The 16,560-nt window shown below is 33.7% G+C and overlaps 3 protein-coding genes across 3 annotated transcripts; 2 read left to right on the top strand and 1 right to left on the bottom strand.

Moving 5' to 3' along the window:
• The first annotated feature begins 2,449 nt into the window (after positions 1-2,449).
• LOC145591169 (transcription factor DIVARICATA-like) lies at positions 2,450-4,404 on the top strand. Its single transcript, XM_081647568.1, has 2 exons — positions 2,450-3,404; positions 3,829-4,404. The coding sequence occupies exons 1-2, from the start codon at positions 2,977-2,979 to the stop codon at positions 4,247-4,249; spliced, it is 849 nt and encodes a 282-aa protein (XP_081503694.1). The 5' UTR covers positions 2,450-2,976; the 3' UTR covers positions 4,250-4,404.
• A 2,353-nt stretch (positions 4,405-6,757) lies between these two features.
• LOC145590707 (uncharacterized) lies at positions 6,758-7,627 on the top strand. Its single transcript, XM_081647111.1, has one exon. It carries the CDS (start codon positions 6,758-6,760, stop codon positions 7,625-7,627), a length of 870 nt encoding a protein of 289 aa, XP_081503237.1.
• Positions 7,628-10,431: 2,804 nt separating this feature from the next.
• LOC145591167 (coronatine-insensitive protein 1-like) lies at positions 10,432-16,327 on the bottom strand. The gene is made up of 3 exons (XM_081647567.1): positions 15,511-16,327; positions 12,312-12,780; positions 10,432-12,039 (listed from the first exon to the last, which is right to left on the bottom strand). The coding sequence occupies exons 1-3, from the start codon at positions 16,014-16,016 to the stop codon at positions 11,230-11,232; spliced, it is 1,785 nt and encodes a 594-aa protein (XP_081503693.1). The 5' UTR covers positions 16,017-16,327; the 3' UTR covers positions 10,432-11,229.
• Between the last annotated feature and the right edge of the window lie 233 nt (positions 16,328-16,560).

Below are 16,560 nucleotides of genomic sequence, written 5' to 3'. Positions count from 1 at the left end.
GAAGCAGTCAATATAGTTTAATTGAACTCGACCACTAAGAATTATTGATCAGCAACCTAGGCTGTCAGGCTTGTCACTGAAGAAACAGCCAATTAAATTAAGGGAGTAATTATAAGAAATACATTATAAACACGTACATTATAAACACGTACATTTTTTAGTAATAAGGGCTTATTTTCAGTTCAGTTCGATTCATTTCAGTTCAATTCTTAATTTCCTTCTCTCATAAAATATGCACTTCGGTTCAGTCAATTAAAACAGGCCCTAACTTACAATAATGAGAATGAATTTTAGACAAGTTATACCCCTACGTATATAAAGCTAAAAATTAAATAATACTGACATTCTTGATGATAATCAAAGTCTAACCTATAATAATTTTCTTGATTACTAGTAATTTGGATTAGAGAGGATAACTAATTTTTTTGACAAGAAAGAGAATAACTAATTAGTTACTGAGTATTTCGTTTATGAAAGTAGCTGTAGCAAAGAATATACCAAGAAAAATTCCATTTCCGTACCACTTTAGAGAAATCAGGAATCAGAAACACATCAATTACTTAAAAAAAATATATATTATATTAAATAAATTATAAACACTAATACAACTATACAACAACAGTTTACGATATTCTTGTTTGTAGTTTGAGTTCTCTTCTACTAGCTGCATGCATGTGCATAAACAGTGTTGTAGTACTAGGTTAGGAATCATTATTAGAGGGACCAATCTAATTTAAGAATAAAGTATAAAACTATAAAGTTTTGTTCATTTTTAATTCCGTGAAAAAGGGTAATCATACTTAATTAAAATTTTTAATTACTCGTCGGATGAATTGCAAGGAACAGTTCAAATACAGTTGAGTTCTCAAATCTGGGATAGAGAAGGGCTGACAAGATGAACAGGTGTCACAAGACTAACTACTTTTTAAATACGAAGTCCCAACGTTTCACAAAACACACCTCTTATTTGTTGTTACAACCGTCACTAAAATTTAGACATAGCTCTCGATAGTTATCCCCACATACTGCAAATGGAAATTTACGAATTAATAAGTGACTTTGGCACAAGTTTGATTTTATTGAAATTAGATAGCATCATAGCAAATAACATACCCATATGTACTTAATTTATTACTAATGGTAAGGTAACATAAGATGAATTAACAATTTCAATTTCCATGCATTTTTACCTTAAATAATTTGAGATGAATGAACTCCATAAAAAATTTTGGAAGCATTTATCATCTAGTTAATTAATCAAATTTAAAAATATAACAAGTTATATAAGGAAAGAATTGTAGTTTGTACAAATACAGTATTGAATAAGTTATGTATTGATCATAATACTAAATTGAGTTAAAAATTCATAATAATAGTTTTTAAGAGTGGAGGAGTTTGTCTTTTGGTAAAGACCTACCGGAAGTAAAGCCTCCAGTGATAATGAGTTAATGAGCCACAATACAGTCGACACCCTTTTCTTTTTTCTTGGTACCATGTCAGCTTCTTTTTATACTACCCAATCACCATTTGGTCTTTTGCTCTCACAATTTAAACACACTCGTGTTCTCTGTTTTACTCTACCTGTTCCTAATTAGAGATAACATACACTCATTATTGTAGTTAATAGAAAAAAGATACTTTGTAAAAACTTTCCTAAAACATTTGCTATAATAATTTAAGATTAGAAATCTAATTAAAATTGTTCATAAATATTATTTGGATGATAGAAATTATTTTATTATAACAAAAGATTTCCAGTAAACACGTGTCGTATCATTAATATTGCATAATTGGACATGTTGTAATTCGTCAAAAAATTATTATTTGATTTAATTCCAAACCCTAAGTTCAACATGGTATTGTTGTTTGTGAAGCAACTTTTAATTTATTAATTTTTACCAAATTTAGCTTTTCATAAAATGTAAAATTTATCAAAATTAGCCTTAGAACAGAACTTAAACAACAAATTCCTCACCCATAGCCAACTACAAGTCTACAAGCTAAAGTTATTATAAACATAGCTTGATCCAATACCTTACCAAATGGGATTAGAGGTTCAAAAAGTATTATTCCGTAATTCAAAACCCTAATACTCGACTAAATATGCAATCTTAACAACTATTTTGGCCGAACAAGCCTAGGAAAAAAAAAAAAAAAAAACTTCCGTATTTCATACATATGTAAAGTCAGCTGAACCTGAAGCTTTTATTAATGCAACTCAATTAAATAAAGCCTACTGTTCTTCATCACACCTTCCTTCCTGTCATTCTCAAATTCGACCTCCAAAAGCAAAGGTCAAAGCATTTTCTCTCCCGCTTCTTTCTACACTTCCAATAACTCATAAGAGTCATAACCTCCAAAAAAAAAAAAAAACATTAAAAAGATAACAAAATTATAATTTTCTTCATAATTTAATTTACCTTGTATAAAAAAAAAAAATTTAAAAATAATAATAATAATTCAGAATCTAGGAGTACTGTTCTTCTTCTTTGCCTTTTCTGCTTCTTCCCCTCTTCTCCAGTGGGCAGGCAGTGCAAGTTGTAAGGTAGCAGTATTTGGTAGGGTCTGCACTAGCTCTAATTTTTAGTGCTGTGGAGGACAAAGTCGGTGGCTTTTTCCATATTTTTTTTAGAAATTTTAATTAATTATTTTATTTTCCTTTGATATTCTGAAGTAAAATTTATAAAGTTTAGGTCTTTATAGTATAAGGGATTCTTCAAATTTGATTTATAACCCAAAGTTTATTCTGATTCTCCTTGAACAAAAAATTTTGGGTCATTCTGAAACTTCATTTTCCTCTCTTATTTCCTCTGTTCTTGCTATTTGATCACCACCTCAAATCCCCCCTTTAAATTCACCCATTTCATCTCTCTTAAACCCCATGAATTAAAATTCTAAATTTTTAGTGAGAGAAACAAATAAAATAAAAATCACAAATTCCAAAAAAAAAAAAAAAGGGTTTTGGGAGGGAGAGAAATGGGAGCAATATATCCTGCTTCTTTGTTTACAAATTCAAGTTATGATAATTGGCTATTTCCTGGGGATTCCAAGAGTACAATATGGACAAAGGAAGAGAACAAGAGATTTGAGAAAGCACTTGCAATATTTGATGAGAATACCCCTGATAGATTTTCAAGGATTGCTGATATGATCCCTGGGAAATCTGCTTGGGATGTGATGAAACAGTATAAAGAATTGTTGGAAGATGTAACCGATATCGAAGCCGGCTTGGTTCCGATTCCTGGCTACCTTGCTTCTCCCTTCACTTTGGAGTGGGTTGATAATGCCAAATTTGATCCTTTTAGGAAGAGGTCTGCGGCCTCTATGGCCATGTCTATGTCTATGTCTAGGCCTCATGATCAAGAAAGGAAAAAGGGTGTGCCTTGGACTGAGGATGAACACAGGTAACATCAGCTAATTCATGTTTTCATTTTCTGTGACTGTCAATGAAATTTGATTGTGAAATTTTATTGTATATTGCAATTATAAGCTGTAGACTGGAGTAGTGATTACTGAATAGGTTAGACTGCTTTGAGTATTCGTGTTACTTCGTTTGCACTGGTTTGTATGCGAATGCACGAATTATATACTGAGTACTGATATGTGTTTTTATAGAAATTGTGAGTCTGATTATGTGATTGTTCCACAGTTGGCATTAGGTTAGCAAGTTCTGTTGTAAAAGTCTGATATATGCAGGATGTCCTTGATTATGTTTTCTGATTATTTTTATGTTAGATAATGGATATGATTAAACATTATGATATGTGATTGATTATGTTAGGAATTTATATTGTGGGAAGGTTGAGTTATTAACAATGAGTTATGCAGGCGGTTTCTGCTTGGACTTCAGAAGCACGGAAAGGGGGACTGGAGAAACATATCACGGAACTTTGTTATATCGAAAACTCCAACTCAAGTGGCTAGCCATGCCCAAAAGTACTTCCTAAGGCAGAGTTCGGGTGGGAAGGATAAACGAAGACCTAGCATTCATGATATCACCACTGCTAATCTTTCTGATAATGCTATGCCATCAGTTTCAGAAACTGATGAAAAGCCCAAATCACTCTTAGAACACTCGTCTGGCTCATTTAAATTGCTTCAAAAATCGTTCAACATCATGCCTAAGATGCTACTCGATTGGAGCAACACGAATGGTGAAGCATTAATGGTTTTCGACTCCCCTCATGGGCGGCAAAATCTGTACAGTAGCGCCTACCAAGGAGCCTCAGCCTATATAGGATCACATTAGAGTAAGGGTAATACAACTGGTAAACTATCTCTTATGGTTCTTGTGTGGTACATCAGTACATGTCTCAAGCTCATCAGGTTTTAGTCTGTAGACACCAATAGAATGTGAAAACATCTCAATCTTTTGGAGGGTATAATGAATGTATATTTGAATTACGATTTCCTTTTGAGAGTACTCATGATATGATATCTAGTCGTCTAGGGTCAATCTGAAGGTTAATTTTTTCGCGTGCTGTTTATAATCCTTAGATGGGTTTCGCGTCTTATGAGAATGAATAAGTCAGTTTCTTCAGCTTCAGAAAATTGATTGAGCATAATATTCTACAACTTCTCCATTTCCCTACAAGCTAACCAAGTGTTCTAAAAACTTGTCATTCTACAAAATTTCTTAATGCACTTTTCCACAATTAGTAGAACAAAGTGCATGCAATTATCAGAAGCAAAGTGACTAAGATTCCACCAAAACCTGCATCATATTACACTTATTTACACCCCTACTAAATGGAGCAATAAGCATGAATAACACTACTTAATGTAGTAATATGAACAAGGTTCAAACCCGATCTGCGCCTTTTTTAATTTTTTTTAATTTATTTTAGGAGTGATAAGCATAACAAGTTAGGAAAAAAAAGAAGAATCTAGACAAGTAGGATAATAAGCCATGTCACACCAAAAAAGTAGTAGCCAAATTAGCTGACTAAAGGGAGGTCACCTTCAAGGGTAATTCCTTTAAAACTGATTGCTTGCTTTTTTGCTCTTATGCTAAATGTAAAAGACGTATCAACCATTCATTAGATTATAGTGGATCAAACATGGCCAAAGTGACCAAACCACTTCATCAGCATCAATTAGTCATTGGGGTGACTCTGAATTCCACTAACAAACAAAGCACCTTGGTAGTTAATAAATAACCTCTTTACATTATTAAGGACATATGACAAATATCCCAAGTATATTTTACCTTTTTACCAAATAACTATGTGAAAATTAACTCAATAAAATAAATTAAAGGCTACATCTACAATAACATGTAAGATAATGATCTAGTAGCTTGCAAGGCTTTAAATTATCAAATGAAGTATAATTTTTACAGAAATGTATTTATAAAGGTAAGAAAAAAAGAATCGACTTGAGAAATTGGGTTGAATAAGCAATTGTGCTCTCCTTTCTACCCTATCGATAGAATTTTGGTTTCTTTTATTACTTGTGTATATATAGATGATATGAAATATGTTTTTTTACCTGTATGAAAGAATATTTTACCTTAATAAGTACAATATTGGTATCATTTTCATGTATTTACGATGAGATATATCAACCACGAACGACATTTGGGAATATTCCATACTGAATAGAATGCAATTTTTGAAATAAAAGTCAAAAATATCTAATCTTACAAATTACACCCCCATCTTCTAACCACACAAAAAATGGTTAATGTGAACATCATTCCTTTCTAAATTCTTGAGTTTAATAATGTTAATTTAAACATAAGTCGAGTCCAGGGGCGGATACAGGTTGGGTTCAAGTGGGTTCATTGAACCCACTGAATTTTTGAAAAAAAATTAAAAGTTTTTTTTTTTAAAAAAAAAAAAACGAAAAAAGGTTAAATACAATATCTTTACACTAAATATCAACAAAACAATGTGCAGCCTAGTGGTGTTTTGCCTTGCGCGCCTTTACTTCCCCTCTTATTAAGAAGGCACGGGTTCGAACCCTGCCATAACCCTTTTTTTTTTTTATTCTGTAATTTTTTTTTATTCAGCAGTTCAGTCATTCACTGATTCACTCCCAAATTATTTCCCCCAAATTCGAAAACCCTAACTCACCTCTCTGCCTCTCCAGCTCTCCTCGTCTCCTCACCTCCACGGCTCCACCACTCCTCTCCAGCACGCCGACACCACTTACGGCTCCTCCTCCTCCACCCACGGCTCCACCACCTTCCCAACAGGCGGCAAGTCGGCAACAGCCCAGCGAGGCAGCGACTCCAGCGACGGCAGCGAGGCAACTGAGTAAGGTATTCTACATTTCTACAATTCTACTTTTTTTTAGGTATTCTACAAGTACAATTCTATATAGTTCAATACTTAAATGTTAATTCATTTAATTAGATTGTAAATTTGTGGTGTTTATAAATTATAATTGATTTATTGATTGAAATATTGAATACTTAGATTGTTGGGGTTTATAATTGATAAATTGATGATTGTTTGATAAATATAATTTGTGGGGTTTATAATTGATAAATTGATGATTGTTTGATAAATATAATTTGTGGGGTTTATAATTGATAAATTGATGATTGTTTGATAAATATAATTTGTGGGGTTTATAATTGATAAATTGATGATTGTTTGATGTAGTTAATTTATTGTATGATTGTTGTTTGATTTCAGTTTGCAAATGAGTTTCAAATGTTACCTCATTGTATTCTACTATTGTTAAAGTTCTTGAGAAGGTTGGATCAAATAAGATTTATAAGGATGATCGTGTGAAGGCTATCACTATTATGTCTACATTTGAATCATTTGAATTTGTTTTCATGATACATTTGATGTCTGAAATATTTGGCCAAACTGATAAACTGTGCCAAGCTTTGCAAAGAGGGGACCAAGATATTGTTAATGCCATGGCATTTGTAACATTAACTAAGGAGCGATTGCAAAATATGAGGGACCATGGGTGGGAAGACTTTTTACATCTTGTAATTTCTTTTTGTGATAAGTATAATGTGGAAGTACCTGCTATGGATGATATGTATGTTCCTCGTGGAAGATCGAAACGCTTCTTTGCCAAAGTTTCTAATCTCCACCGATTTCGGGTAGAAATGTTTATAAGTGTCATTGATTTACAACTCCAAGAGCTCAATAATAGATTTGATGAGGAAAATATGGAGTTGCTTATTTGTATATCATGCTTAAATCCGGTCAATTCATTTGCGGCATTTGATAAGCAAAAGTTGATGAGACTTGCTGAGCTATATCCCAATGAATTTCCAACTAATGATATGACAATGACTGCACTTCGTCATGAACTTGGATTTTTTATTGATGATATGCGCAAAGATGCAAGGTTTGGAGACTTGAAGGATATTAATGAGCTTTCTATGGTGCTTGTTGAAACAAATAAGCATAATTCTTACAAATTGGTTTGCTTGCTTATACGACTAGCATTGATCCTTCCGGTGGCGACTGCAAGTGTGGAACGAGTGTTTTCATCAATGACTTATGTAAAAAATAAGTTGCGGAATAGTATGGGCGATCAATTATTGAATGATAGTTTAGTCACTTTTCTTGAGAGAGACTTATTTGCTAGAGTTAGTGATGATGATGTATTGATACGCTTCCAAAGTATGAAAACTCGAAGAATGCTTTTGTAGGTTTTTTTTTTTAATTTATTATTTTTTTTTTCATTTTTCTAAGTGTAATCCATTTGTAATCCGAAATTTGAACTAATGTACTGAATATTTAATTAATGTATTCGCGTTCCTTTTTTTTTCTGATTCCGAACCCACTATTTGGAAATCCTGGATACGCCACTGGTCGAGTCTACACATTTAACACTGTGTTGTGGGAACAAAGCATCTCCATTATCTTCCATTATATAGAATGAGATTTTGACTATTCTTTTCAAATGGTCTAGGAAGCTTAATAGTAGTTTTAATATTCCATTATCTTGATTTACACCTTATTTATTCCTTCTTTGGGTAGAGAATACTTCATCTCTTTGAGCTCTGAATTTCTAGTAATGTTATATTCAAGAAATTACAAGGTGCAAAATTAAGATAAGAATTGAATCTTACAACAACTTTCGGCACTAAAAATTAAAATTTCTTTTTACAGAGTAAAAGCAAAATGATTGGGTTGATCCCCCGACAGGATAAAAACATTCGATTTTTTTTTTCAAGATTCTTATTTAACTTACTACATGCATGATCAAATTAATTAAAAAATTGTAGATTCATTTGTTGAATTTAAAGGTCATGATTCTTGGAAGAGAATTATGCATGAGTATCACCATAAAAAAGTTTAGGCATAATTCTACGTATAAAGTATATATATTGGAAGGGGAGGGAAATTATATACTACCTCCGTTTTATATTATTTGCAACGATTTGACATAAAATAGAGGGGAAAAATGTCTAATCGTTGCAAATAATATGTAACGGAGGTAATATATAATTTCCAAGTACTTGATAAAATTGTTATATTCTAATGATAATAGGCAAATAGAGGGATCAAATAGAATGTGAACTTTATTTGACTATTGGTAGCTTCCCTCTTTAGTCGAGCGGTTGAAGTTTTATTAACTCTGATATTAACTCTGATCTTCCCACCCCAAAATAATAGACCACCTCGTTATTTTAAGATGTTCTAAAATAATGCGCGTAATAAACCAATTTCTAATTATGTTCAGTAATTAACTTTTGAATCTCTAATTTCCATATTGATTATACTCTATATTATTTATACACGTAATTTGATTCAACAAAAAATTATCACTCATATAGTCTTATTGTTGGACGTGAAAATCTAAAGAGAGAGTTAGAGAGATGTAACCAATTCCTTAAAAATGACACTCGATCAAATGTAACGTGATAGGTGTGTGTTTCGGAATGTGTTGCCCCTTTCAATAATATTGCATGGATTTTGGGGTAGCTGTTATTGAAGTTGCCATCATAGGGAGTGCATATCATTGCAGCAATATGAATTCCTAATGTTCATACACTCACTTTTCATGTATGCAGCCAAAATAATTATGGGGATTACAACCCTCAAAAAAATAGGAGGAAAAAAAAAGGGAAAGAGGTATAGACAAAAGATTTGATTTTCTGAAACACAAACTAAGAGATTAAAGTTCCCCAATTTCAAACTGATCCAGTACAGTTTATTCTATTTTTTCTTCAACTTTTTTTTTTAAGGTAAAGGACAAATATCCCACATAATTATTTATGGCTCCTTGTTCTTTTAAATAGTTCCATGCAATTGCAAATTGCACATATTATGGGGAAAGAAAAGCATAATGTCACCCATCTTTAAGCTTTATTCTAAGATTAATGAAACTTTTTAAAGTAGACTATGACTAAACCATAAAACACACTTAATGGAAAATCTATGATGCTCTTTTTATTCAAAGAATAAATTAACACTAATTTCTCTTTAGATTTTGCTAATCTAGTAGTACTTTTCACATTTGTAAATCACTACAGTTAAAAAAAAATTGAAAAAAACATTCATTGTGTCATTTGAAATGAACAGAGTGAATTAAGTTTAGTTAATGTTAATTATCTATATTACTCAAGTCAACCATTTGAGGTTGGGACTGTGCATCCTGCGTTGCACGTTGTCGAAGCCGACTAATTATGTCCTAATCAAGCACTAATGACAGGATTAGTGTTAGTTCATTGGTCCCAATATCATAGCAACCAATTAAGTGGTTGGTTGACTGATAGAATTATAATCTCAGAAAAAAGGTCAATAATGTAAATGAGGCAGCTAGCTAACAAAGAACAATACATACAAAATTGTTGTTGAGAAATAATTGACATTGCTAACCTGGGTACACCCTGGATGTTTCTGTTCCAACAACTTCTGGGTTTGCTTTCAGACAGTCGAGATCAACTCATCAAATTCACAAGTTTCAACAAAGGGTTCCTCAATTCAGCAGGGTTACCCTTGGTCCATATATAATGTCTGCAAAATAGATAAGTCGAAAACGGTTGAATGAATCAAGATCTGATTGATATACTAAACTCTGAATGCGCATTGCGAATGCACCAGAAACTCGTTCATAGTGTCTGTATTCTGTGGATTTATGACCCTGTATTTGTTTTTGATTTAGATGCGAGTGAAATTTAGTATGCTCAGTTTCCCGTAGGATATTCATATGATATCCTGCAAGTTCTTATTTCATAATTTTCAGCCCACTCAGAATTTTGATTCATCCTGTGGGTAATTTTGAGATATCAGACAAGTCGCTTTCTAATACATCAGACAGATTTATTGTGGTAAACCAAACATAAACATATCACACAACCTAACAGGCTATGCAACTAATAACAGAAGAATTAATTGTTATGCCATTGATAAACCAAATTAAGAGATAGCTTTGGTTAACAAAGGAGAACAGCACAGTTATGACAGACTTTTCTATGCCCTGCTATTTGATTAACTGTTACATGGCTTGTGCAGCGAAAACCAGAAAAGAAGAGAATCGAAAAGAACAGTAACTCTATATACATTCATCTTCAAGGTTAAAAACATGGTTAAAATCTAATGGCTTCTCTTACTGGTATAGGAATTATCAACCCCAAACATAAGAAGCGGAGGAAACTAGAAAGAGCAATAGAAACAAATGAGATGATTTCGACATTTGGGGCTCACCCTTCATTTCAGAAGAGGAGGCTTAAGTATTAAGTCCAATTCACATGAGTCAGGGAAAGAAATTGTGGGAGAGAAAACTAAACAAGCTCAACTGCCTAGCGTGTAGGCCTAGGCCTTGTAGCAGATAGAGTCCTCAGTCCCTGCATAAGAAACAAGATGTGAATAAGTTTAAGGCATCTATACTATACATGCCAATTAGAAAATTAAACTTTGTACAGATTCACAATGCATCAAGTAGGCAAGTATAAAACCATATATAGTTAAGGACTACAATATTTATTCTCAAGGACACCACAAACCTCTGCATTCAATAGGCAAATTTTAACATTTTTGCTCCAAAAATGCAGCATGCCAAACAATGAGATGGAATACACAGAATACATCGGGTATATGAGAATGAGATCAGGATACTAATAACTACAACAAGAATACAACAGCTCAGAAACAACCTTATTGTCTGCAAAATGTAAAAAATGGTCTCAACAATCAAATTCGTTTTCCAAAGAAAGATGTCAAAACTGTATGAACAAGATGTGGAGCAGAGTGCATGTAAGCGCAGAAGATCCCTATTGGACAGAAGTGGAACTATATACAGGCTCTAGAGATCTGGCAGAGGTAGCGGGTAAACAGTCGCTGGATGATCTGTTCTCTGTCCAGCAAGCGAGTAATAAGCAACAATGTGGGATGGGTGGTCAACCCTTACAGGCTGACCATCATTGTCGGGGTTGGTACTGTATTGATCCCCAGGAATCAGCTCAATGTTCCAATATGGTCGAACCATTTGTACAATATCAACAATGCCTGTTTGAGATGCACGGTATCCTTGGACCCACATGTACCTCAAAGAAGTCAGTCTTGTTGCAGCAGTAGCAAGTGCATGTTCTGTAAAGCAACAAGCCCTCATTTCAAGTTTCTGAAGGCTAGGGCAGCCCAGAGAGAATTCGAGTAGCCCTGCATCAGTTTCCCCCACATAACCTAGAAGCATCCACCTCACATTTTGACTGAACTGACCAATGTAACCAAGACCAGTGTCAGTCAAACCTCCCTGTCGGAGGTACAACGCAAAGCGTTGCATGTTTTTACAACCCTGTAGAAGAGCCCGGACTCCTTTATCGAGTGGCAAATCAGTTATTGTTTCTTCTCTGTCGAGTAATACAAGTCGGAAATCAGTCAGATTTATCAAGTTTGCACCTACACATTCCAAGGCTTCATTTGTTATGTCGGTCACATAAACCGCTAGGTATTCCAGGTCAGGGCATCCCTGTGCTACAGCAATTAATCCCTTCTGTGTAACTAGTTCAGCATCTAATCCTTGGTCATCTGCCCCTCGTTCTATACGAAGTCTCTTCAGTCTCTTGCATGTCAAAGATACAACCTCCAGACCCTGATCACCAATAACATTTGTCGTCTGTTTACAAGAGATAAACAATGAGCACATGAGAAGAATTAGAGCAAGCAAAGAATCTCAAGGTTGCAAGTTCAGATGAAAAATCTGGGTATTAAAACATGGTCACAACAAATATGAAGACAAGATATATTACTATTACGAAAAATGAGGCAACACTATTGAGAGATAAAATCAACCAAAAGAAGAGAAACTAAAAATGTGTTTTGTTAAAGCATCAAAGGAAAACAAAAACAAAACCAGCATGCTTAATGAGAGAAAAATGTAGATTATACCTCCAGAACTTCTAAATTTTGACATCTACGTATCAGGTCACAGTGCCCCTCACTATTAAGTGATGCGTAAACAAGATCCAACCTCAGCAACAAGTGCGCAATTGGATAATATACAGTCAAATGACTTTCCACCAAGTACATGGGACCCAATGAGGTCAATTTAGCCGGAAATACAATGTTAGCATATTGGTCTAAATCTTCATTATATGATCCACCAGAAAATTCTTGCAATCTTGTCGCTGTACGGAAAAAGCTTCCAAGATGGACAAGATCAGTATCTCCAATTTTCACAGAGACTAAAGGACATCTACTGGCAAGAAGTTCTAGATCTTGAACCTTGATTTGCTCCAAAAAAGTCATATAGAAGTTCAAAGTTTCAAGAACTGTGTTGTGTTGTGCCAGCTGGTGAAACCATTCACCGTTGATTTCATCGACACCACTGTCTTCCAGAAACAGTGTTTTCAGGTTCCTTCATAGGAAGAAAAGTAAAGTTAATAGCCAAGTAGACATACTAGACACAACCAAGTAAGACATATATACATAGTTAGCTTCCTGTCCAGTAAAAAAAGATAAGCATTCAACATGTATTAAAAACCACATCCTTGAGAAGAAGGAAAATATTGTGAATGATTGTGCACTTCTATATAAGAACATCAATATAATAGCAATACCAGGAAGAGGAAGCAAAATCATAACAGGATCAGAAAAGAGTCAATCAGGTATATCCTGGGCAGAGCACTTACAGCTCTACTGTCTACTAGCAAATCCTTCTTACCATGAACTCCAGAAAAGAGAGGGGGGAAATGAGTGATTGGGTAGCTACAAATCCAATTATCTAACACAGATATTAATAAAAAGGAAAAAAAAAAATTAGTGACACAGAACTCTATCTTAAATTTGGATCTGAATATGAGGACACGACAATCATATAAAATCCAGCCAGTCCAGCCGTGAGAGAAAGGAGAGATAGAAATAAAAGAAACTGCATGACAGAAAATAACCAGCTGGTGCATAATCCACTTAATTCAACTCGCCTGACAACCATGAATAAAAACCCAAAATATGCTGCTTGCTGTTATCAAGGATCTTACCTCAAAATAGCAAATCTAAATTATTTTCATCAAACTCTAAAATTGAAAAATTAAGTCAAGCATGGACTAATTTGGTGGTCAAATAGATACAAATCTTCACCTTGCCACCCTCTTGCCCCTCTTTTGCTTGGGGCGCGTAACATTGCAAATTGGAGGATGTGTCAACACCAGCCACCAGTAAATTAATGATTTTTTTTGCTTCTGGTAGCACAATCCATCAGTTACTAATTTATATCTACACCCATCAATAGACGCAATTACAGTCTGCACTCTAGATTAAGTCATTGCCCATTGTTCTCTGGTTTAAGCTCTTCATATACTGGCCTTTTCAAGGATCAAACCTATCATTCCTCCAATGCACTGATGATATCATCAAATGCTGATCAGACCTATCATTCCTCTAAAGAAAGGGAAAACCTTAGGCATAACCATCAAACAAAATCTGAACAGTAAGTACTCGCGACTAGCCACTCACAAGGTGACTATGGCATTAAGGTTAAATTCTGTATACGATTTTCCCAACCAATTACATACATGTTGACCACTAATGAGAACTCCACATTTTACTCACACTACTCAGCATCCACAGTTTAAGTTTCCATCGGACAATTTGATTATTGTCAAGCATAACTTCACTTATTCACTCAGATGCCTCCTGTCACCTCTGCTTAGCCTTTGATAACAGTTACAGTTATAGTACAGGACACAATAACTTTACATGCTCATATGTACAAAAGAAGCTCAAGGCACATCGAGGTGTAAGGATCCCTCAGCGCTTTGTTGCACCTTGTTAGAGTGAGGTGAACTAAATAAATAACTTTTAAGATTGGTGTAAAAAATACAGTTGTGCACCTTTTTGTGTCTCCCCTGCGCTCCTGTGAATCTACTTGTTTAGGCCAATAAAAACGCTTGATCCCTATTGTATTGCACGTCAGTGCCTAGGCATGCCTTTTTTTAATACATTAAATACTACGAGTACAATGTAAATATGTAATAAGATGCCCTTTGCACAGCAGAAAAGTGAAACAGCCACCAAGAGCAACAAAACAAATCCCTTACATTAAGTGTATATTTGTTATTATTAGTTTGTTCCTAACTTAGAGCATTATAGCCTAGTCATACGCTTGTATTGGTGTATATAAACTGATGATCTAATGGAATCCATCAAGGGATTAATCTCTTTCATGGTATCAGATTACTAGGAAAACATCTTTGACCTCTCTCTGTTTTCCCCGTTATGCCCATATTTCTCTTCTTCTACCTCTTTTAACCATGAGTGTCAAACTTGTCAAAGCAATCACAATATAATTAACATCCATTTTATGCCTACGGTGTGCTAAACACAAGAATTCCAAACAATACTCAAACCATTAAACCATTTACAATCCAAAAAAAATGATCTTTAGTCCAAAAATACAATCAATCACAATATCAGCCAACATTAAATCGTACTTTATTACAGCAAAACATTACTTTAACTTGTTTTACATCGACACCACCCGAAATCATCTTACTCAATACCCCCGGTAGAGTAATAACATAATTTCAGGTGGTGTTTAGGGAAGAACAAGTTAGCCAAAATAGCCCAACTCTTAACAAGATGATGGTATGTAAATTCAATTAGTATTCCCTATAACAAACTCAACAAACAGGGCAATAGAACATTAAAACCCAAAAAAACTACATTATTCCATTACTCTGTACGATAAATAAACAGCCAAGTCAACTATCTTTTCCGAAACCTAAGGTACTTAAAATTATTACCTCAACAAAACTAAATAATAAACCATTTCAATTTTCGATATCTCAAAAAAAAAAAAAAAAAAAAAATTAAAACAGTATATAATTTTTTGACATAAGTATATAAACGTATAAACGAGTACTTCAGATTCAATCCTTTAACAAGTAACAATACACTGTACTAATTTACTACAAGTAATAATTAATATACTACTCATACTGTAAAACAATACGCAACCCTAACGACTTAACATATCGACTTATAGTTAGCACTTAAGACTACATATATCATTTTCCAAACACGAAACAAACAAAACAAATTAAATCAAAACTTAAAGCAAATAAACATAAAAATAAAAAAAAATTACCTGCAAGAGTGAGAAATATGCAATAAACCATCAGTAGAAAAGCCAGAACACTTATCCAACTTCAAAGAAATTAAATTACGACCTTTAACGTTAGCAATATGCTGAAGATCTGAATCCTTAACAATCATACGCCTAAAATGAAGCTTATTAAGACGAGGAAAGCTGGCCAAAATCTGAACCCATGGACCCACATAACCTCCCCAATCATCTGGAATCAAATTATACATTGAAGCTCGTGGTTTTCCTTTTAGCTTCAACGATTCGATGTTCGGAAATCGATCATGGAGTTGTTGCGGCGTTGTTGTGTAGCACAGAGCAATCGTTACGTGTTTTCTCGTTAATCGATCTAGCTCGTACCATCTTCTACACACTGCTGATACTGAAGATCGATCGCGGGAATCTTCAATATATGGTAGGATGCATTCAAGGATTTCATCTGACATACTTCTTCGATTATTATTATTATTATGATTATTAAGAAGATGTTTATTATTAGTATCCGCCATTTTTATAGTATAGTATAGCAGAAATTTGTTGAAGATCTGGAAAAATAGTTGAAATCGAAAATTATATCAAATTCAATTGAAATTGAATATGCAGAAATTAAGATAAAAGTAGAAGAAGAAGATTTGAGAGGAGAGAGAATGGAGGAAAAGCCATAGATTTGGATGATGAAAGTGACTTTAGCTAGTGGTAGTAGAAACACACTAACACAGTTTTTTTTTTTTTTTTTTTTTTTTTTTTTTTTTTTTTTTTTTTTTTGTAATAAAGATGATGAAAAATGATTTTAAGTTTCAGGTTTTTTCGCAAAACAATGGGAAGTTTGGAGCGGAAAATGAAGAAAATAAAAAACAGGAATTAATTTTGTCTTAACTATAAAGACGTGGCTCCGTTACTCGGTATATAGTTTAATGAGGGGTTTAGGGTGGTCCAATTTTTAATAAATGTACCACTTGTGTCTTGAATATCATTAGATACTCTAATCATATGATATTATATCTTTTGTTTTTACTTTTTATTTTTTTATTAAAAGAATCTATATTCTCTAGA

Source organism: Chenopodium album, chromosome 18 (assembly GCF_948465745.1).
Source record: "Chenopodium album chromosome 18, dcCheAlbu1.1, whole genome shotgun sequence".
Taxonomy (NCBI): domain Eukaryota; kingdom Viridiplantae; phylum Streptophyta; class Magnoliopsida; order Caryophyllales; family Amaranthaceae; genus Chenopodium; species Chenopodium album.
The sequence above is the reverse complement of the archived record's forward strand: the minus strand, read 5'-3'. Positions and strand labels throughout refer to the sequence as shown.

Coding starts and splice junctions, on each gene's coding strand:
- LOC145590707 (XM_081647111.1), top strand. CDS start 6,758: ATGTCTACATTTGAATCATTTGAATTTGTTTTCATGATACATTTGATG.
- LOC145591169 (XM_081647568.1), top strand. CDS start 2,977: ATGGGAGCAATATATCCTGCTTCTTTGTTTACAAATTCAAGTTATGAT. Junction 3,405..3,828: donor TGGACTGAGGATGAACACAG/GTAACATCAGCT, acceptor TGAGTTATGCAG/GCGGTTTCTGCTTGGACTTC.
- LOC145591167 (XM_081647567.1), bottom strand. CDS start 16,016: ATGGCGGATACTAATAATAAACATCTTCTTAATAATCATAATAATAAT. Junction 12,781..15,510: donor CATATTTCTCACTCTTGCAG/GTAATTTTTTTT, acceptor CTTCCTATGAAG/GAACCTGAAAACACTGTTTC. Junction 12,040..12,311: donor AAAATTTAGAAGTTCTGGAG/GTATAATCTACA, acceptor TCTTGTAAACAG/ACGACAAATGTTATTGGTGA.